The following is a 24,291-nucleotide window of genomic DNA, read 5'->3' as shown; positions in this document are numbered from 1 at the left end:
TCAACCTGTTACTCACAACTGTAAATCCTGCCATTTGGATAAACTCCTTGGAAATGAGATCCCCACAACTAATAACGGTTGAGTCACCTACTAATAACTTATGCATTCACTTATTGGATATTTTCTCAATTTGATAGTGAATTGATATGTTTTAAACCAGCACATAACAAGCTATTTATATTCAAAAAAAAAAAAAGGATAAAGGAAAACTCATCCCTGAAGAGACCCTACAAAGAAAAATAAATTGATGTGAGGGCTGATAAGGAAATAGACCAGAGCTGAAGTAATACCAGTGGTAAGGCACAGAAATATGTTAAAAATTAGCAGTTTTTGCTGCAGTAATAACAGTTTTCCACACAATTCAGTCATATAAAGGTTTGTAATTTTCTCCCACAGATCACTATGGCACCTTTGCTTGGGAAAGGGATTGCAATACAAGCAAGTCACAGAATCTGTCATCTTTCCAAGGGTATGTCTCTTATCCCCATCTTCCGTATTGATGACCAGGAGCATGCCAGACTGTGCCCCACACACTATCCAGCTTTCCTTTTCCGCAGGAAGAGGCACCAAAGCTAGGCACAGTATTCTACTATCAATAACTTCCTGTTTAAAAAAAAAAAAAAAAGAAATCACAGTTTGAAGAGCTTGATTCAAACTTCAGTGACTAGAATTTGAATAGAATGAAAATATTGCTATCCACACATTTAACTCATTTTATTCTCTTGCTCTTAATTTTAAAAACAATGACAATTTTACTTAACCTTTCAACAATAAATGAGTTAACTGGCAAATAATTTTGCGCATCTAAAATGCATCGAAAACTAGAATTAAAATTGTAATTTGCTTTTCGGTATCACTATTTCTCACTACGTCAAAATAAGATGAGGGAACTGTTCAACTTTAAGAATAATGATTAGGCATAACATTTATTTAGCAAGGCAACAGTCAAAATATTAGGTTATTTTTTAAGTTTAAAAATTTATCTTATATTTGCTAATACAATTTATTGATCCATTTTATAAAGTTGTGTTCAGATTTCTTCTGTCAGTCATGACCGACTGCTATGTGGGAATGAAAGACTGGCTCCCTGGAGAGATCAATCACGTGCTCCTGTTCACATCCCAGAATTCCTCATGACTAAAGACTGAGTTTCCTCAGAAACTACATTTTTTAGAATTTCTTCCCCTGTTCTTTTTGTCTTCCTTCACTTCCTTAAAAGTTACTCTCTCCTTTGGGGTGCCTGGGTGGCTCAGTGGGTTGAGCCTCTGCCTTTGGCTCAGATAATGATCTCAGGGTCCTGGGATCAAGCCCTACATCGGGCTCTCTGCTCAGCGGGGAGCCTGCTTCCCCCCGCCCCTCTGCCTGCTGCTCTCCCTGCTTGTGATCTCTCTCTCCCTCTGTCAAATAAATAAAATCTTAAAAAAAAAAAATAGTTACTCTCTCCTTAAATCACTTGTATAAGAAACTCTGTCTCGGATTATTTCTAGGGATCCTAACCTAAGACACACATATATACTATGCTTTTAAAACAAAACACAGACTATTTAATTTCATGTAAATCCTCTTGTTCTACCAGAAAACTAAGTAATACTCCTATATTGCTTTCACTTAATTTCTTTCAAAGTAATTTTTTACACTCATACATGGTTTAACATCATCCACAAAATAAATTTTTTAAAGTATCTGTAACTTAAAGGGCACTTGAATTTACCTCAGAAGTCTGTTTTTCTGTATTTAAGTCAAGAAATAAGAGCTGTCCTTTGTCACGGTGCCCACAGCCCAGCCAGATGCTTGCATTCTTGCTGTTATGATATGTAGCGACCATGCATTCAACGCTAAAGTTTTTAGGTATTGATATATGCCTCATCAGACAGATTAACTCAGCTGAATTCAAAATGTCAAAGACCTGAGAAAGTTTAAAAATAACAAAATAATGCAGATCAAGTTAACATATGTCCTCTTGAAAGGTCATATTATTGTGCATAATGTAGAATGACACACTATAGCTCTATCAAGAAAAACCTAAACCTGTTCAACTGAGATCTAAGCCAAGCAAAGGATAAATAATCCAAACTACAGATAAAATTACATTAAAGTAATACTTATTTTTAGACTAAGCACGAGACAGACTCTTTTGTCTGTACAGTATGTTTTATAACTTAAAAAGACAGAAAATTTCAAAAGTGCCAACTGAACAGAAATTTGGCAGTCAGGAGCTATTCTTCACCCAATTCGATACTGCAGAGCTACACATGTTACAGATACACACAGGCCACCAATGAATGGAACAGACCTTCTGCCAAGCAAAGGGAAAAGAACTTTTGATCTTTGGTAATGAAATTCACAAATCACTTCTAGATTCCGTTTTCATGTTTTTCTTTGACACACTAAAGAACTAGAGTGACAGGGGAGGGGGTGGGGACCACTGTAAGGAAACAGAACCAGGACTTGGGAAACTGGAATTAGAGCCACGACACAACCACCAGGAGACATCACCTCACACCCGCCAGAATGGCTAGCATCAAAAAGACAAGAAGTAGGAAGTGCCGGCAAGAATGTGGAGGAAAAGGAACCTTAGTGCGCTGTTGGTGGAATATAAATTGCTGCAACCACTATGGAAAACAGCATGCAGGTTCCTCAAAAAATCAGGAATAGAACTACCATGGAACTTCCTTCTGGGTATATACCTAAAGGAAATGAAATTATTATCTTTAAAAGTTATTTGCACCCCCATGTTCATGGCAGCATTATTCCTAACAGCCAAAATGTAGAAACAACCTAAGTGTCCATCAATGGATCAATGAATAAAGAAAATATGATATATATGTATGTATGTGTGTGTGTGTATATATATACACACACACATACACACACACACTGGAATATTATTCAGCCATAAATAAGAAGGAAATTCTGCCATTTGTGACAACATAGATGGACCTTGAGGGCATAATGCTCAGAGACAAATACTGTATGGTATCACTTATACATGGAAACTAAAATACAATAAAATAAAATAAACAAAATCAAACAAGCTTCTAGATACAGGAAACAGACTACTGGTTGCCAGAGGCAGGGTATGGGAGTGGGTAAAATGGATGAAGGGGATCAAAAGTTACAAAATTCCCGTTATAAGACAGGAATGTAGTGTATAGCATGGGAACTAAAGTTAACAATACTATACAGTATATTTGAAAGTTGCTAAGAGAGTAGATCCTAAAAGTTCTTATCACAAGAAAAAAATTATAACTTATGAGATAATGGATGTTAACAAAACTTATTGCAGTAATAATTTCATAATATATACATGCAAATCATCATGTTGTACACCTAGAAAGTAATACAGTGTCTATGTCAATTATATCTCAACAAAACCAGGGATGGGGGGGGAAGGTAGGGGAAGTAGCCAAGATAACTACATAATGTTTGTTGAAGTCAGTGTATGTACTCAGCTATTTTTGAGTAGAAATTTTAAAGGTGAACAAAAATTTTTCAAAAAGTTATGATACAAAATCAAGAGTCCACAACATAAAGAGGGCTCTTGTTTTGATCTATTAAAATCTGTCTCAGTTCAAAACATAGCAAGCAATCTATTTCTGACAATATGGTGGAAAATGTTAGTTGGACAAACCACCCATCTAAAAGCAACTTAAAATGCTAAGGAAATTATTTTTTTAACCTCTTAAAAATCTTAAAAATCTCACAACGTCTTAAGGACTTACCAGGCCAAAATATTAGTGAAAGAATCCAGTGAAAGACAGAGAGGTCAACCGAACACTCAAGTCAGATATTTCCTTAACTGCATTTATCTACCAAAGGCAAACTGATGTGTGGTTTTCAATACCTTGTCAGCCAGTGAGAAGGAAGTTTAAATCTAGAGCCTGCCCAAAGTGGAGTCCAATGAAGGTCTGTTCCCAAAGGGCTACATATTTAGAGTAAATGAGAAACAGAAATAAAGCCACCCCATGCTTCCACTTTCTCTGATAAAAGCAAAGGTGCCTGGGACTTTACAGATAAAGGGCAAAGAGAGAAAAGAACCCTAAGAAATTGTTATCCACAAGCTTGCTCTCAAGAAGATTTATAGACCAGATTCCCATCGCCTGGGTAGTTAAAAACAAAAAACAAAAAAACAAAAAACAACCCTCAAGCCAGGAATTGAGTTTAAAGCAATTTACAGCAAGAAAATTGAGAAAAAAATGCAAAAGATCTGTATACAAAATTATAAAACTATGTTGAAAAACACTTAAGAAAACATTATTAGGAAGATAACCCACATTCAAGAATAGAACAACTTAATATCACAAACAGAGAATCCTCCCCAAATTGTCTGCAGATTCATTGCAAGTACAAACCAAATCACAGTAGGGTTTTTCATAAAAGTTGACAATGAGATTTTTAAATTTATATGGAAAAACTAAGCCCAAGAACAGCTAACACATTCCTAGAGGAGAAAAATAAAGAAAGAACGGAGAACTCATAAAGTGACAGAAATTAAGACTGGATAGTATTAGAGGAAGAACAGACAAGTTGACCAATGCAAGAGAACACATGTGTGGATGTGTGTGTATCTGATAAATTATAAAGTGAAAATCCTGGGGCTTGGGGGGTGGGGGCAGAGATCAACAGGAAAAAAGGGAAGAAACTATTTAATAGATGAAGCTGGAAAATTCAGCTACCCATAAGGGAAAAAGGAAACTGGATTCAGATAAAAAAATGTCAGTTCCTGATGGGAGAACTTCAATGTCAAAAGCAAAACTTTCAACCATTTTGATAAAACCATAGGTAAATATTTTTGTGACTCTGGCAGAGATAAGGACTTCTTAAAACAGGGCCCCAGGGCACCTGCGTGGCTGAGTTGGTTAAGTGTCTGCCTTCCGTTCAGGTCACGATCCCAGGGTCCTGGGATTGAGTACCAAATTGGGCTCTCTGCTTGTCAGGGAGTTTTACTACTCCCTCTGACCCTCTGCCCAACTCATGCTTCCCATCTCCCTCTTTCTCTCTCACTCTCTCCCTCCCCCCTCCCAAAAGTAAATAAAATCTTACCAAAAAATAGGATTCCAAAAGTAATAACCATAAAGAGTGTTGTTAAATTTATCTGTATAAAAATTTAAATTTTCTGTTCATCAAAAGGCACTCTACAGGAAATAAAAAGGCAAACCACAAATTGGGAAAAGAAATTTGCAATATATATAACCAACAAAGGATTAGTACTTCTTTTTCCTTTTTCTTAATTCATCTGTATGCAAATAATCCAATAGGAAAATGGGCAAAGTAATGAACAGGCATTTCCTAGAGGATTAAACATATATAACCAAAGAACATATAAAGAGATGATCATCCTTGTTAGTAATTAGGAAAATGCAAACCAATACAGAAGACAACATATCTGGAAAAATTAAGAACTCAAACAGTACTAAATTTAGGGAGAATATATAGAGAAATGTTACCCTAACATATAGATGATTAAAGTATTAAGCTGGTAGAACTTCTTCAGAAAACAATATGGATAGTCACATATGCTACAATCCTGCAATTCAATTTCTCGGTGTATATATCACAAAGCAATTCTCATATATTCTGGACTAGGAGACGGGTACAAACATGTTCATAATAGCAAAAAACTGGAAATAATACCAATACCCACAGACATGATCATGGGTACATATAATGCTGCTCAAACAGTGGAATGGAATAGCATGAAAATAACCAAACGCTATGTTTAACAACCTCTGTAAAGCTTACAAAATAAGGTTGGGAGAACAACGAAAATATTTCAGAACATGATATGACTATAATTCCATTTTAAATAAAAGATGAATATAGGAAAACCAAACTGGGTAGCAAACATAAAGAAAAGCAAGGATTATCTCAAAAGCCAGCAAAGTGGAAAAAAAAAAAAGTCAGCGAAGTGGTAACATCTATAGGGAAAAGAAAGTGATGCAATCAGGAAGAAGCATACAGGACTCCTGGGTGTTGGCAATGCTCTTTATTATGCCATGGGTGGCAGGAGATATAGAAGTTTTGTTTTATCACTCTTTGTGGTGTGTGTGTGTGTGTGTGTGTGTGTGTTTATTTATATATTTGAATATATATATATGTGTGTGTGTGAAAAATTACATATGTGTACATACATATATTGGATGTTCTATAAAAAATATAGATAAATTTTTACTGTAAGAGTACCTGGGCAGAAGTAGGCCTTTCTTGAGGATTTTCCTTCAAACACTTTTTAATTAACTTCTCAACCATGGGCCATGGGGCACAGCCATATTCTTTAACTGGATCTAAAACATTCAAAAACATATCGTGCTACATTAGACAAAGCAGAACAATTACTTCATTTCCTTTTCAGTGTATGTGAGAGGTCCAGACCATGCAAAGGGAAACACTGATATCCATAATCCTGTATTTAGTTTGGATCTACTTATATCACAAACTTAAAGTAATTTTGTTAACTTTATCTCTACTAATGACATCAAAAAAGACTACCTGATTTTTTATTATATAAAAAAGACACAAATACTGATTGAATAAAATAAGAGATTTTTCATTCCACACCTACATTTCACATATACTTTGAAGATACTCTTGCTCATACAATAATTAGACTTCTATGGAAGTACTTTTTATTTTAATATTTAAAGTTGGCAAGCATTTAATCCTCATACCCCACAGTAGGTTTGTGCATATTTCTTTTTTACAAGAGGTATGCCATTCTTCCAGATGGCATAAACTGGAGATCTGGGAACTGTCACTGGACAGCTAACCAGTGAAATTAGGGCAATGACCCAGATTGTGTTGAAAGTTTATCCAAATAATAATAAATTTCCTTTTGCCGGGAATCGTTTAAAGGTCCCTCCAAAGGAGGTAGGTAAAGCTATATCCCCTGTACTTGGCACATAGCATATACTCATAAAAAAATATTTAAGTGAAAGTGAAAGCAGAAAATATGAGAAAAAATTTAAAAGAGTACTTTGTAGGGGGAACTGAAGTAACAGTCAAGGATGAACGACAATGTCTTAGAATTTTCTAAAAGCATGAGACAACCATTCAATATGAGATCTGATTTCATTAAACAATCATTTGCTAATTCTTATTAATATTTATTACTAAAAATAATTACTATACATAATTCAAGCTTCTAGTCCTGCATATAAATCATCTCCCTCCAAGAAAATGAACATACTCCAGGCTAATGAGCACATAGTTACTCTTCAGGAGCATAGAAGTCACTAAGCATGGAGCCCTAACAGCAATGTTATTTCTGAATATTCTTCTAAGTATAATACCAAATACATCAATGTTAATTTGGGATTTTTTTTAAAGCCCAAAACTGCTATCTTTCTCATATGATTTCCATTAATGTGTCACAGGATTTAAGAATATTCATGCACTAAATAAAAACTCATCAGTTGTGAAGTGAATTAAATATACAACTACAATTAAATAACTTGGAAATAAAGCTGCTGTTATAAAAAATAATCTTTATTGTAGATAAAACTTACCAGGTAATTTTCCTTGTATTGCCAATTCATCAAACTCATTTGGAAACTTCAAACCCTCTACTATTCTACCTCCAGTTGTCAAAATGTCATAGAGTAGTAAACCAAATGAATAAACATCAGCTTGTTGGTTATAAATAACATTTCCTCTAGCAACTTCAGGTGCACGAAACCCTGAAAGTAAGCAGATGTATTAATAAATATGCCTAACACCAGGGCTCATATGCCCAAGGAGGCATATTCTTAGGTACATATGTTGATGAAGAGTCAAGGAGATGAGTTCTAAATCAAGCCATGTCCTTTCTGTAAGGAGATATGTAGATCAAGGCAATTAACAGCCTCATGCTGACATTTCACCCCAAAATCGCTCTTGAAAAATAGTAAGGATAAACGTTCAATAATTATTAAGTAATGTTTCATATTTAAAGCAATTAAGCCTAATCGGGGGGGGGAAAAAAACCCTACGTCATTTTCCTCATTCCTAAAAATAACTATTCCCAGGGAAGTGTTTCAAACAAAGGAGAGGCCAGGAGGGCAAGATTTCTAGACTTTACTCCAAGTCACTTTAACCTGACTGAAATTGAATGCCTTCATTATTTTCAGAACTTGTCTCTATTCCTTCTACCCAAATGGAAAAATGAAAATAAAACCACAACTAATGTAAAACAACACCTCAGGTGTTGGTTCATGACTAAAATTCTTTTAAAGGGAAATAAAACTTTTCATCTCATGATAGAGATAAATCACTTTTAAATTCTTCACACAAAAAAAGAGTAATTTCAACATGATTCACAAGAGTAAAAATATCAGCAATCTAATGAAATCTAACTATCAGAGGAAATTGGTTAAGTGATGTGCACTACACATTAACTTAAAAATCATTTTTAAGATGACATACTATAATGTAAACAAAAAGAAAATGTAGGATATAATTCTGCAAGGACAGAAAGTTATCAAATGTTGTAAAAAAATCAACTGAGTTAATTTTTTTAGCTATGATAATCGTATTGTGATTATGAAAACAAACATTCTTATTCTTTTTTTTTTATTATTTGACAAAGAGAGAGAGAGGAAGAAAGAGAGAGAGAAAGAAGAAGCAGAGGGAGAGGGAGAAGCGGGCTCCCTGCTGAGCAGGGAGCCTGATGCAGGACTCAATCCCAGGACCCCAGGATCATGACCTGAGCTGAACACAGCTTAACCCACTGAGCCACAGGGCGCCCCCCAACATCCTTATTCTAAGGAAATATTTGTCTGTTTGTTTAGGCATGGCAACATAATGTTTGTGATTTAATTTCAAAGTCTCAAATTCTTACACAAAGAAAGCCAAAGAAAGGACAGTGTGGCAAGGAGTTAATAATCTACAACAAGGGCACATGGGTGTATACAGTGCTATTCATTCAACTTTCCTAGAGATTTAAACATTTTAAAAATAAAAATTTTTCCAATTAATACATCTAAATGTAATAATGCTTATTTCCATGTGCTAAAATTATGGGTAGTTTTTATTTTTTATTAATTATTTATTTTTTATACTTAGAAATTTTCTATAATGAACATATATGATAGTCATCATTTAAAAACATAGCAAGTGGGGGGCACCTGGGTGGCTCAGTGGGTTAAAGCCTCTGCCTTCAGCTCAGGTCATGATCCCAGGATCCTGGGATGGAGCCCTGCATCGGGCTCTCTGCTCAGCGGGGAGCCTGCTTCCCCCTCTCTGCCTGCCTCTCTGCCTACTTGTGATCTCTGTCTGTCAAATAAATAAATAAAATTAAAAAAAAATAGCCAGGGAAATAAACAAAGTATGAATTCATAGCCTTCAAGACGTCAATGGCTGAATTTGGAAAGTGTTCTGTTTGACCGAGCTTACAATCAGAAGATGAAGCGCAGTAGTCCTTCACCAGGCTGGAAGGACGTGAAGAATCAGAAAGATGGGAGGTCAGATTTGAGCATGATAGTCCCTATTGTACTGTTAATATTCTCCAGTTAACATGTTGCCACATTTGTTCATACTCTCTCTTTCTACACACACACACACTCTCACCATTTTCCCATATCTGTCAGTGTATTTGCCTGCCTATATATACAGAGATATATAATAGCCGTTTTCTTAGAAAAAGAACATTTTCCTACATAGCCATAATATCACACTCACACCCTAAGCTAAAGAACTGTGTTAGCAATTAGGACAGCTCTTAAACAGATCCCTAATCAACTGTACATAATATAAACATATAACAACAGCTCCTAATTCAATTGCTATAGGTTTTATAGATACTTTCTTAAGAAGTTCATTTGCTATGCAAAAAAATAACCCAGATGGGCAGATGAGGACTTTCCATTGTATGAATAACATAATCTTTCCAAAAATGTTATGTGTTTTCCTAAGGCCACAAAGATAATGAAAGGTCAAGTCAAGAATACTTACAAATAATGAGCTACTCACACATTAGCTAGTTCATCAACAATATTTATGATTACCTTTCTAGAATTTAAGAGGGATTTTGGAGGTTACTATCAATCTCATGCAATTTATTATTCATCCAGCACATTTTGGGGGTATCTATTAGAACAAGTTACTATTCAGAGATGATTAAACCATTCAGTATATTTTCTTTCCTTGGTAAATTTACTCTTAGAAACACCAGGATTTGGAATTGTGGGATCTTAGAGCAGAAAAACCGAGGGCCACTTAGTCTAAATTTTCATCCAAGGCACATATTCTTTTACAACAGTTTTTATCCCTCTAGGCAACAATCCACAGATGTTAGAGCTATGCAGAAGGCTAGAATTTTTTCTCAGTGAGTCGAGGGACACTAAGAAAGAAAATTGTGAGGCCATGGAAAGAAGTATTTACTTCAACATGGAAATGATTTTAACCTTCTTATCTTCTCCCTTTCAAAATAAATATCTTCATTGACACAATCCCCAGCAGGAGAACATAATCCTTATTTATATATTCCGGAGGTATCTCAACCACAATATAAGGCACTTCAAATTGCTTTTGAAATTCATCCAATGAATTTCTAATGATTTTCTAATTTCTTGATCACACTAACAATTTCTTCTAATCTATGGAGCAGTAGATGCCTTTAGGAAAAAACTCCCCCAAATAGTAAACACTAAATGATGATCTGCCTGTAATCCATCAAATGGGCTGGTCTGCATTAACTATGTTGTCACAGATCGCAATAAAATGACATTTAATCAACAAAGCATGCAGAATAACATGAGACATTTGTCCCCAATCCATACCTTTAAACATAAAAATGCATACTATATTGTTGTAATTTGTTTCTCTGAAAAAGATAGAATATCCACTTGAAAATCATGAATTTTAAAAATACTGAGAAAACAGAAGACAGACTTTTAATAAATGATAATAGTGTGAGTTGTCTAAGAAAGAGAGGAGTAGCTGCACCACTCCGTCCATCTAATAAGCTTTTGATAAGCCAAAAGTTTGAACGTAAATATAAACGCATGAGGGTACTAAAGACGTATTCATAACTATTTCATCCCCTAATACTGCAATGCAAAAGGCTTCCCAATCATTCTCTGAAGGTGGGTGGTGAGAGCTGAAGGCTGAGAGCTGGGCAAGGCACACTGTCTCTGGAGAATTTAAAAATAATAAGCAACTGCTGGCACTGGCACAGATCACCCCCATCGTTCTTGTCCTTGGAGCAGCGCTGACAAAACACGTCAGGAAAATCAAACTCCAAAAGGTAAAAGAAACAAGTTGTTTACCTAAAAGATTCAAACTCTACAACAGCAAAATGCCATCAACAAGGCTGAAGAACAAACCCTACACTGGAAAATATTTGAATATATGGCAGGAAAATATTTGAATATGTAAGAGTCAACATGAACTAAAATCAGCTTTACAAATGAGTAAGAACAATGAACAAATGAATAAAGACACAAAAACGTACATAACATGAAAGGAAAAATATATGTCCTATATATTAAAGATTGCTTAGCCTCAAATAAAAAATAAGCAAATAAACACTTGGAAAATAAAAACATTAAGTTCTCACTTTTTGACTATTAATTTTGTGAAGAGTAAAAAGAATAATAAGCCCAGAATGGGAAATGGGTGCTCTAATTTGAATAGGGAGGGAATTTTAATTGACAAACCTTTTAAGAGGCAATTAGTGTTTCAAAATTCAAAATATGCACTCCCAGCAATACCATGCCTAAGAATTTAATGTTTAAAACATCAGTTTTGGGGCGCCTGGGTGGCTCAGTGGGTTAAGCCGCTGCCTTCGGCTCAGGTCATGATCTCAGGGTCCTGGGATCGAGCCCCGCATCAGGCTCTCTGCTCGGCAGGGAGCCTGCTTCCTCCTCTCTCTCTGCCTGCCTCTCTGCCTGCTTGTGATCTCTCTCTGTCAAATAAATAAATAAAATCTTTAAAAAAAAAATAAAATAAAACATCAGTTTCATAAATGACAATTTTAATTTACAATTATGTTAATTAAACCACTGTCAATACATCAAAAAGTCAGAAAAAATTTAAATATACAATATGGTTAAGTAAATTACTGTACATACTAGCAATAAAATACTACGTAATTGGGGCGCCTGGGTGGCTCAGTGGGTTAAGCCACTGCCTTTGGCTCAGGTCATGATCTCAGGGTCCTGGGATCAAGCCCCGCATCGGGTTCTCTGCTCACCAGGGAGCCTGCTTCCTCCTCTCTCTCTGCCTGCCTCTCTGCCTGCTTGTGATCTCTCTCTGTCAAATAAATAAAATACTACGTAACTGCTAAAACTGATGTTTGACACAGAAAGACTTCATGAAATATTAATTAGAAAAAGAAAACTAAAGCAGAATTTATAATACATCTATAAAAAACTTAAGCACTTCCAAATCTAGATATAGATATATCTCTATATTACCAGAATGTTAAGATTTACTGCTGCTAGTTTATTAGAAACACATATTTTGACCTGCGTAATAGGATTTGCTGTTTTACATCATGCCCTTCTGTTTTGCAAATCAAATCTTACTGTAAAGTGAACTAAAATCATGAGCCTGAGCTGCCTCATCATGGAGACCTTCACCTCAAAAATACCAAAATGATTGGAGGGAGGGGGACTTGGGGTGTTAAGACCTAAGCTGCCAACATGATGTTTGCCTGTCAGTCTAAACCATGAGAAGATCCTAAAAGCTCTTTTGCATGTACTTTGTCACTGAGGACTTTCCTGGAACTGAAAGTTCTTCCAAAATTTTCACCTTACATTTAACTAAACTTGTCACCACAGTAGTAAAAAGAATAAACTTTCAAGCTATTCAATGTCTTCACCATGGAATTTCATTTGGGATGAAAATGAACATTTTTCAGGGGCGCCTGGGTGGCTTAGTGGGTTAAAGCCTCTGCCTTGGGCTCCAGTCATGGTCTCAGGGTCCTGGGATCGAGCCCCACGTCAGGCTCTCTGCTCAGCGGGGAGCCTGCTTACCTTCCCCTGCCTGCCTCTCTGCCTACTTGTGATCTCTCTCTCTCTCTCTCTGTGTCAAATAAATAAAAATCTTTTAAAAATTTAAAAAAAGAAAAAAAAAAAGAAAATGAACGCTTTTCATATTACCTGCCATTGGGAAAGGTTAGAAATAGGAACATCTCTTACATCTTTACAAAGGGGTGATATTGCCACATGATCTATGATCTAATATTATGAATGACCTATTGTGTTCATGGACCCTATTGTCACACTGCAGGGATACCTGTTTAGCATCAATGGCCCTCAAAGATTAGAAATGTCAAGTACTAGCTGAAATCCCAAGTGTATGTTTGTTCCATTAGGCTGTTCAAATAAATCTTTTAACATATGTCACTTCTTCCTCTAGCTAAGATGGAGTAACAGGGACTAGAGTTACCATCCTACATAAAACAATGAAATACCACGCAAAATATATGAAACACTGGACACTAGGCACAGAACAGTGATCCCTGAGAGAGAGCAAGCCTACAACGTGAGTCCTCTGAGAGCTTCCAGCCCACAGCGCAGGGAAGGGAAACAAAAACAGCCTGACACCCTGTAAGTAGAAAGAGCAAAAAGTTCAGGAAAGCAAAGGCAGCTAGAATGTGCCTGGCATTGTGTCCAATTCTTTATATGAATCTCTCACTTAGCTTCCACAACAATCCCTGAAAAAGATACTGTTATTAGGTACTATTGTTGAACCAAGAAAAGAAGGTAGATAATTTCTCTGGCCCCAGCTAGTGAGCAGTAGACCGAGAATTCAAAACTAGACGATCTGACTTCACAGCCTATGTTTCACAGATTCCAGTCAGCCAAAAAGTTCACCAAGTCTTATCTGTCTTTGTATCTCCAGAATCCACTGTGATGCCTAGAATGTGCACCACTGAGCAAGATTCACATTTACTCACTCTATTAACTTTTTGATTCTATCACAGGCTAATACTTTTAAGATCTCAAGTAAATACTTATCTTCTTATTCAAAGTTTTTCTGTAAGTAACACTTGCCTCCGCTGTGATACGGTACCAAAATTTGAGCTGCCCCTATCTTCACACAGGCAAGGACACTAGTTCCATGATGTAGAGATGGGAAACTTTGGCTAGCAATTAAGAATATTTTGTAATGACTCCCCATCACTGAAAGATTCTATTATTTGGCATGATTTAAAAAGCTCTTCATGAGCTAAACAAGTGTGATTCTGGGCTGTGTATCAGAAATATCTGTGCGCTTCAAAAACCAAAGATGTTCTTGACTCTTTTTCTACACCAGTGACTCCTGATCTTGAATGCACACTGGAATTACCTGGAGAGATTTAAATAACATCAATGTCTGGGCTCCATCCCAGACTTAACTAGAAGTAAAATCAGAATCCCTGGGGGTGAGGTCCCAAGACTCATATATTTGAAAGTTCCCCAGGAGCTTCTTACCCGTGAGATTGAGAGATTGAGGGTTCCAATCCATGCCTACTAAAATAGAATTATAAATTATATAACCCCCCCAGATACATTTTTAAAGAGCTACATGCTATCTAATACACAGGTAGAATTAAAAGACACTTAGCCAATAATCCTCCATCCTCCATCTATCACCTAGACCATAAGAATTTCTTGCAGTTATTTGAATAAGACAAGTCCTATTATACCTTACTACCGTTGGCCTGGAATGTCTACTCTGGCTCTTTTATTTTCTTGTTTTCTCAAACTTCCAGATTATCCTTCAGAATCATCTCCTGTACGTAGGGAAGTCCTGGCAACTTACAACTCAGTTAATTACTTGATCCTTTGTGCTCTTATCACTATACCTTGAACTAGACCACCTACTGAAACTGACAAAATGCTTTATGATTGTTTGTTTATAGCCCTATTTCTCTTGGCAGGATATGTGCTTTCTGGAGGGCAAAATTTACATTTATTCATGCACATGCCCCAAATCCATCATGAGAGCAATTGCTAACATGGTTGGAGCAACAGCAGTATGCAAAGACCTATTCTATGCTATTTATGTGGATGATTTCATTTCACCCTTAAAACAATCCCATGAGGTAGGCATTATTATTTCTCATCACAATTTACAGAAGTGAACACGGAGCCCAGAAGGTAAATCCTGATGAACACCATGCAGCTATTAAGTAGTAGCACCAGTCTGGTATTTGGCAAACCTGCAATAAATTATTGCCAAATGCATGAATAAATGAATAAAGAAATTAACATAATTTTCCCTTGGAGAATTATCGTAACAATTACAATGTCAAAATAATTGGGAAAATATGATTCATTGTCTAAAAACTAATTTTAGAAATAATTTCTCAGATGAGCCTGCATTTTAACAAATGCAATGAGTAAATAAGGAAAAGATCCACATATAAAAAGATGAGAAATTTAGGGGCACCTGGGTGGCCTAGTCAGTTAAGCATCTGCCTTCGGCTCAGGTCATGATCTCAGGGTCTTGGGGCTCCCTGCTCAGGAGGGAATGTGCTTGGCCCTCTGCCCCTCCCCCCACTCATGCTCTCTCTTGTCCCTCTCTTTCAAATAAATAAATAAATTCTTTTAAAAAATGAGAAATTTATGTTAGGTCTGACTACACATCACATAGTACACAGAAACATGTATTTTCTTTCCTTTTTTACTTTGAGACAAGTATCAGTAGAGCATGTTTCATAATCTCTCTCAGATTATACTGTATAACCACAGAATAATATTTTTAACCTAGCCAAAGATGACTGTATTTCTATGGATGTTGGCAGGGTTGAAGCCATCATTCAGCACCCACCTCAGTCAACAGTGCAACTGTCAGGGGACCCAGAACTGACTGTCATTCTCAACAGGATATGATATAAATATATCCATTTGACTGAGTTAAAGTTGAAGCTCTCCAAGTTATTTACAGTTGAAAGAATCTATCCCATATTTACCTTTCGAAATGTAAACAGACACTGCACCAGTCCTTGCCAATAGCTGCGTTGTTTCTAACTTGCATTCCACCTTTGATGCTACCTGGCAGGGGCTCTGCTCCTCTGTAGGTTAGATTTGCATCTTGCATGATCCTATAGGCATGTCTAATTGGCCCTAAGCTTTAATTTCCTTATCTGTAAACCAGGAATAGTAATAAGACCTATGTCAGACCATTATAAGGATTAAATGAGATAATCAACCCACACAAAAGTCTAAGCGCAAGGCAGCACACTGTCTATGCCACAAAAGGTTTGCTCCCATTCCCATCTTCTCTCAGAAAACAGTAACAAACCTACTCTCAGATGCACACAACAGAGTGAATGCACCATAGTGAGGCCTACTATAAAACACACACACAGACACACACACACAAGTTTAACAAATGCATGGTCTTTTGTTTCTCTAGAAGTTTCCAAGTGAAAGATTTTAACATTAAGAGATCCCTTAAAAGGAAAAGACAGGAGAGGACTGAAATCGTATGAAAGGGGATGATTTTCTTCTCAAATGTAACTGATTTGGAGAAGGAGAAGTTTGGTGTTGGTGGTTAGCAGTGCTGAAAGTTAACTGTTTTTTAAAATTTGAGGCTGAGTTTAGGGCTGAGACAATCAGAAGTTCTTTAGCAATAATGAATACAGTAATGATAAAGAAAAGTTCCAGGATATAGTGAGAAAAAACGCCTATAATGTATTAAGCGGGCTGGGGGAAAAGGGACAGAACAAATCAAGGCTTTGGGTTTTTCTGTCATGATCTTTCTTCATTGTGTATGTTACCGCACACTGATCGAGCAGATTAAAAGGATCAGTAACAAGTAACTGATTTGGCATGAAGAATCAACTGGATATTGAACTTTGGCAGGTTTTGACCAAAACCAGGAAGTCAGATACTTAAAAGGAAGGGCCATGATTCTGAACAGAGTTGAACTGAGCTGCCTGCTGGCTAGCCTAGCCCCCTGACAGAGGTGGCCCAGAACACAGTCCCCTGAGACCAGACAGATCCACTGTCCCAGGAGGTGGACAAAGCCTCAGCAGTAGGATTTCTGCTCACCAACACTGTGCCTAGGTTGGGGTGTGGAGGCCTCAGCTGAGTGGTCTGGCCCACCTTCAGTATCACCCAAGAGTCCTGAACAGATCTCCCAAGAGAAGACCCCTACCCTGTGCCCACACTTTCTAGGTGGGAGTGCAGGCAGCCTGTGGGATTCCATTCTAAGATTCTTCTTCCAAACCTGTACTTGACAATGTCTGCGGTTCATGGTTCCATCATTTTGCTTTGTTTATTTTGATTTTTTAGTAACTAAGATTGAATATTTAAGCCTCTTTAAGTACATGTTAGAGTTACATGTAATCGAGGAGAGAGATTTAGGATGTAAAGCCAAATAGCTGTGGGATTCATTTTTCACTTAGATTGAGTTCTTTTCTTGATCACTTACTGGACGGCTTCCTCCAAGTATAGAATCTTGCTGACAATCAGCTTCCTTATTTCACAGATGAGAAAGTAAAAACTAACTTCCAGCCTTGGCATGAGGCTGAGATACCATGTGTCTAATATACCTGGCGCTGAGCCCAATACACAGCTGGTGCCCAAGAGATAATCATTTTATTGCTATTAAACAACCCAGAGAGACTTGCAGCCAAAACATGTACTTTGAAAGGTTTCGGAGAGGTCACACTCTACTTCCAGCACAGCGCTATGAAAAACAAAAGAGAGGATACGTATCTGGCGCAAAAATAAAACCACACATTGCAATCTGGGGCCATCTGCTTATCCAAGTTCATAAGTAGGGTGGGAGGCTGAAGGGGATGGTTAGAGAACAAACTCAGATCTTTTGCCTTCCCAGATATCCTCCACTGTCTTCTGTCTTAGGCAAGTGTTTTAATTGAGCCCCAGTCATCAAGATGATCTAACTTTATTTATGAATAACAAACTATACAAGATTTCTCTGAATATGGAGCTGTTCCTCTAAACATAAGTCATTCGCCCAATTTTCTGTACCTGCCCTTGTCCTATGACTGTTTCTCACTAATCAGAACCTGAGATTCTGATGAACTTGAGACTAGCAGGAGACTAGGAGTTGAGAAAGGGAGGGAGGATCCTATAGAGTAGACAATAATGTGAAAGAACATGTCTAAACATAAGACCACACAAACACAAGTACACAGGAAGTAGATTACCACTGGCAGAAAGTCAGTTAACAGTAGAAGTAGTAGGATTATTGGAATAGGCATGACAAATAGGGATTGCGGATGACCCTAAAAAGGAACATTAGACTCGAAGGTAAGAAAACAGTGTCTGTGATTTCTGGAGACCATAGATATAATGGTCTCCAGAATGCGTACGTTTCATTCACATAGCAACCATGACTCTTCTTGCTATATAGGGCTGAACAGAGAATCTATACTACTAAGTACTGAAGTATTAGTGACTTAGAAATTTTGAAGAAAGAAAACTGAAGTGCAGTGCTTAAAGGTTTTAACTTCTTTACCAATCTGTAGGAAGAAAGTATGCCTGTATCAAGAACAGTACAATGGAAAACTCTGGCCCCACATCTCTACCTGAAACTCTCGAAGCCAGAAGTATTTAGGAATTTATACTTTTTCATATTTAAGAAAGTTAATAATGAAGCACATAACATAATTACAGAAACTCTCAGTAGGATTGGGGCCATCACCCTATACCCAAATGTGCTGTACTGCTGCCATGAAACATACACATATTCACATGGAGTTTGAGAAAGAAAGATCATAATAAACATCAAGTTAGTTCAGGTCAGATTTTGCCACCAAACCAGTTCTTAAAAAAAAAAAAAAAAAGGGACACCAGGGTGGCTCAGTAGGTTAAGCATCTGCCTTCAGCTCAGGTCATGATCCTAGAGTCCTGGGATTGAGTCCCACATCGGGCTCCTTGCTCAGCGGGGAGCCTGCTTCTCCCTCTGCCTGCAGCTCCCCCCTGGTTGTGCGCTCTCTCTCTCTCTCTCTCTCTGTGTCAAATAAATAAATAAATAAAATCTTAAACAAAAAAAAAAAGTCTTTGGGTTTTCAAAGTTCTTTGGATTTCAGAGTTATAAAAAAGGATTTGTGAACCTGCATTTGGTTTGCCTCATTTTTAGGTAAGTGTAAACAATACCTAGTGTAAAAAATACCTAGTGTAAAACTTCTACTGTTCCTTCTCACCACTTCTAGAACATCTAAATATTTTAAAAATTCAACTTTTAAAAATATAATTTGTCATCAAACAGTCTCTATTTTTTATTTGTTCTTTTCCCCCCCTGGAAAACTGTATCAGTAAATCTTTTTTGTTGTTGTTTCCCTACAGACTACAGTGATTAAAATCACAACATTAGGGGCGTCTGGGTACCTCAGTCGTTAGGTGTCTGCCTTCAGCCCTGATCGTGATCCAGGGTCCTGGGATAGAGCCCGTCATCAGGCTGCCTGCTCAGTGAGGCACCTGCTTCTCCCTTTCCTACTCCCCCTGTTTGTGTTCCCTCTCTCTCTCTCTCTGTCAAATAAATAAATAAAATCTTTTTAAAAAATAAATAAATAAAATAAAATCACAACATAGTGGTCATGATATTCACACAAGAACTATCTGTTCAAACATGATAGGATACAGTATTCTCTTGATTCTCCTGAACTTACAATGGAAGTCACTGGTTGTCCATCCTGAAGAAGGAATTAGCAAGCCAACCTTCTCACATACCTGGTGTGCCCTCCGACGTCTTTATCCCCATCCTACAGCAGTACTGAGCAATTCCGTAGTCCGCAATCTTCGCAATGATGCCAGCATTGGGATACAGGGTGAAGAGCAGCACGTTGTGGGGCTTTAAGTCACGGTATATAATCATGGCCGAGTGGAGGTATCTGCCAGAAAACGTACAGGTAGTGTCATCAAAATGTGATTATATTATTACAACTTCTGTCATGATTTACTTAAATATCTATGTCCATTATGCAAAGCCTCAAAACTTCTGTGCTAAGTTTGATCTCTCCACAGAGATGAAGAGATATCATAGAAGGAAATGAAAACATATAAGCCAAATACTGTAAAGTAAGCTTGTGCTTTATTTTTTTTTAAGATTTTATTTATTTATTTGAGATAGAGTGAAAGTGAGAGAGATTACAGAGGGAGAGGAGAAGCAGGGGGAGAGGGAGAAGCAGACTCCCAGATGAGCAGAGAGCCCAACAAGGAACTCCATACAGACTCCTGGGATCATGACCTGAGCCAAAGGCAAATGCTAAACTGACCTACCTGAGTCACCTGGGGACCCCAAGGTTGTGCTTTTAAAACCAACCAACTGGGTGCCTGGGTGGCTCAGTTGGTTAAGCGACTGCCTTCAGATCAGATCATGATCCTGGAGTCCCAGGATCAAGTCCCACATCAAGATCCCTACTCAGCAGGGAGCTTGCTTTTCCCCCCAACCCTCTCTCCTCTCACGCTCTCCTTATCTCTCATTCTGCCAAATAAATAAATAAATAAAATCTTAAAAAAAAAAAAATGACCAACAAACTAACAACAACAACAACAAAAAAAGGTCAATGTTGATAAGTGAGTGATTTAGACTTTAAGGCAAAACCAGTTCAAGCAAAGTACCAGTTTTTGGTGACTTTTCTTTTGTATACCTAAGAATTACTTTAAAGGAATTATGAATTCTCTCAAAGATCATTAACTATTTTAATTAGCATAGAATGTAAATATGTTAAATAAGAGTTGATCTTATTTTGATATAACTCCATTTAATAGTCCTGATGTTCTTAAAACCATAGAGAAGTTTATCTTAGCTTTTAAAATTCTCTCTATTCCATTTCCCTTCTGATATTTATTTTTCTCTGACTTATATGTTTCCTAAATTTGGGGAAAATACTTTCACCTTTTTCAATAATAACAAATCAACACAAAAAAAAACCTATCCAGCTATCAATACTGTACTCTGTTTGAAGATGTAACTTACTTTAAACCCAATTCTGTTATGAATCAAGGTTAACAAAAAACATTTTGGACTGAAAGTTGGAACGAGTAAAACAATGTCTTGGGAAAAATGATCTTGGATGATGTTAAAGTCACTCCCTTTAGAGACTGATCCAATCAAACATAAGCAGTAGAGTGGGACATTGAAGGCAAAGATTAAAAAGTAAAATAAAGTTTTAATCTTAACCAGGTCTTCTCCATTTGGGGAACACAGCCAGAGAGCTACCACTGTGCTCCAACAACTAAAGTCACTCTATTACCCGCTTTCTGTACATATTCACAAAATCAGATTCTGCCCCTACCGCTCTGTCTTCCCTGCTCCATGATATCAAATTTGCTATAACTCTCCACGTGATCTCACAGGTAAATTATGAGCTATCTTTAAAGGACAATTTTTTACAGAACTTAATGAAGTAAATTTAAATCCTTTGTTTTTGTGGCTTTTGGTTTGGGTTCACATCGTATCCCTAAATATTTACTCCATTACCTAATACCCATCACTGTTAGAGGAATTAGGTGCAGAGTGGCCGCAGTACTCTGAACCTTCCACCACATGACGGCCTACAGTGTAGGTATCATTTAATTGCATCAGCTGAAGCAGAACTTCCTTTCTTTTCCAGGATGTAGTCAGGACATTTGACGTTAGGCCTACTCATTCTGCTCTACATATTTTTGGCTGAAAAATAAGATAAATGTACTAATGAAGTTGACCTTAACAATAAGTAATGGACTAGAAAGAAAAATTTACCAAGGGCTTACTGAAAGGCCATTAGCTACCCTTGCCTTGCTGAGGAGAAAAGTTGGGAGATTAAGAAGAAAAAAGTTAAAGCCAAGTGATGCATAATTGAACAGCATCCAAATCCTTCCTAATGCATGCCTCTTTCAGAATATTTATAGAATATAGACTCTCTCACAATACTTCCCAAAGGTTAAAAAAATAGTTAAACTTAATTTGAAATAATGTCAGTGGGAGGGAAAGATTAACTGGGTTAGTTAAAATGTTCAATAATAGAATTTAATCTTAAAAAGTGCAGTTTTAATAGCTTCTAATAGACTAGCAAAATAGCTTTTGATATATTAACAAGTACAGATCTTGCCTTACTGAAAATAATTCACCCATAATTTATGCATTATGTGACAATGAGCATTGCCAAATATTTTATTAAAATAAACCGGTCTAAATTCTGTTAGTCATTCTTTAATTGTGATTTTCATCAGTGTTGCTAGGAAACCCCTTTCTTTATAATTAAAAGTAAACTTTCTCTCACCCTAAGTCAAATTATTCTAAAAATAAGATGCATTCATTCATTTAACAAATATGTATTGGGCATCTAAGAGGGTCAGTCCCTAGGGGATATAAAACCATCGTGAAATCTCTGCTTTTGAGGAGTCACACTCTAGAAGGAGAGACAGGTACTCAAACAAGGTTACAGAACTGTGGTGAGTCCCAAATGCTAGGAAGGTCAAGCGACTGCTTTGAAGGTCAAAGGGAGAAAAACAGATGTAAAGATAGCAAAGCAGACTCTGCCACTAGACTGGAAATTTTCAACCTTGGTAAATTAATATATATATAATCTCTGCCCTTCCTTCTTCAGCACCTACCACCATCTTGCATAGAGCCAACTCAAGGAACATGTGCTAGAGAGGCCATCTACTGATGGTGCAGCTGAACTTGATCGTGGAGATGGTATATGAGCAAATTCTACAGGAAAATGAATTCTGTAGGCAGACAAATCTGGAGAAAGAGAAGAATGACAAATGCCAAGATAGACATGGATGCCAATGAAAAGTCAAGACCTTCAGCATGATGAGAATGGCGAGTGAGGGCAGTGGAAAGGCAGGGGGATGGAGAGAAAGGCAAGAGGCATACACAGAGTTTTGATGTTACTCTAAGGAGTCTGGATGTATTTCACAGATAACTTGGAACTACCAGGGAATTTCAAGCATAATTAGACTTTTATTTTCAGAGAAATATTCTGATAATTCCCTAGAGGTACTGGACCAAGGCAGCAACAGTAGCATAAAAATAAATCGATGAAAAAGAGAACGTGAAATAGTCAAAGACCTGGTGGCCAAATGGAAGGAGAGGGATAACCTTGATGGGACTACAGGGATCTTCATCAGCAAGTGGGAGATACAAGGAAAAGAGGAGATTCACGGTAGGAGAGAGTTGCAGAGAAAGGAAACTCAATTTTGTAAATAATGAAACATAGAACCTTATGGGAAACACAGGTGACCACATCAGGTAATTGAGAATTATGACTAAGAGCTCCAGGGAGAAGACTGAATTAGAAAGGAAACCTAATAATTGTAGGCAATACTGTAAAAGAATATGTAATGTGAAAAAAGTTCTTATATATGCCTCTAAGTAGCTCTATCATTTAAGGGACTCCAGAGGAATGTGATTTCATTGTCTCCTTCTACCTCTGTAGTTATAGTTTTATGCTGAAATATATTGAGGAGACAACCCCTCATGTGGAGTTTTTAAAAAAAATATACTTAGTGCTGATAGAAGACTGAAAGCTGAAATCTATTGGGCCTCTTGTGGCCCAAGATCCTGAAAGCTGTCCTGACATTATGCTGAGAAGAAATCAGGCAAATTAAAGGAAAGTATGCTGAGGTTTAATTTACTTCATTGGAAACTGCTGGATTTGTTATTTAAAGTGGCTGGCATTATGGAGGACATGTACTGCATGGAGCACTGGGTGTGGTGCATAAACAATGAATTCTAGAACACTGAAAAGAAATTAAAAAAATAAATAAAAATTTTTAGAAAGTAAGGTCTCAGAGAACCAGAGTAAGTTATCTTAGAGACAGGGTCTTTCGAACAGTTGTGAATGAAAATGAGAAAGTCTTCATTTTCCAAATAAACATTTTGGGAATTATACGGAAGAACCAGCGGAAAATTAGGATCTGGATTTCATTAAATTAAGGAAAGCAGTTGACCCATCTCCGAAACACATGAGACATTGCTGCACGTTATCTAGATTAATTTAATACACGGTTCCCCCTGGTGTTCAAAAGCAGATATACCCAGCAAAATCCAACCCTCCACAGTAATGTCTCTTTAATAATCTCTACGTTCTTCAGTAGTTCCTGGATCCATTCTCTATAACTATCAAGTTATACCTTCTTGGTTTGGTTTTATTTGTTTATGAGTAGTGTTTATTTGTTTTCCTTACCATCCACTCCATTTACATTTCTGGAGACAGCCTGAGAGGAATCGAAGCAGTATTTCAGAAGGGAAGGAAGGGAAAGAAACTTGCATCCACTGTGTGGCTACATGGACCAGGTACTGCTGTCCTTCCTCCCTCTCTCCCTCGCTCCCTATTCTCTCTCTCCCTACTCTCTCTACCGCCAGCAGATATCTACTGAGGGCCGACTGTCCCATGTGCTACGGATAGGAAAGTGA

General features: G+C 37.1%; 1 protein-coding gene across 4 annotated transcripts in view; it reads right to left on the bottom strand.

Moving 5' to 3' along the window:
• The window catches only part of LRRK2 (leucine rich repeat kinase 2), a 129,488-nt gene that overhangs the window by 10,189 nt on the left and 95,008 nt on the right, over window positions 1-24,291 (bottom strand). For 3 of the 4 annotated variants that reach the window (XM_032855367.1, XM_032855369.1, XM_032855368.1), the window contains exons 41-45: window positions 19,614-19,774; window positions 7,506-7,676; window positions 6,184-6,284; window positions 1,712-1,906; window positions 410-603 (exon numbers count right to left, since the gene is read on the bottom strand). In XM_032855367.1, the coding sequence (XP_032711258.1) occupies window positions 410-603; window positions 1,712-1,906; window positions 6,184-6,284; window positions 7,506-7,676; window positions 19,614-19,774 (822 nt within the window). The remainder of the gene's footprint in view (window positions 1-409; window positions 604-1,711; window positions 1,907-6,183; window positions 6,285-7,505; window positions 7,677-19,613; window positions 19,775-24,291) is intronic. The other variant, XM_032855370.1, reaches the window with a different exon arrangement.

The sequence above is a fragment of the Lontra canadensis genome, unplaced genomic scaffold (assembly GCF_010015895.1).
Source record: "Lontra canadensis isolate GAN:19392208 unplaced genomic scaffold, GSC_riverotter_1.0 scaffold9, whole genome shotgun sequence".
NCBI classification, from domain to species: Eukaryota; Metazoa; Chordata; class Mammalia; order Carnivora; family Mustelidae; genus Lontra; species Lontra canadensis.
Note: the sequence above shows the minus strand (reverse complement) of the source record. Positions and strands in the feature narration are given on the sequence as shown.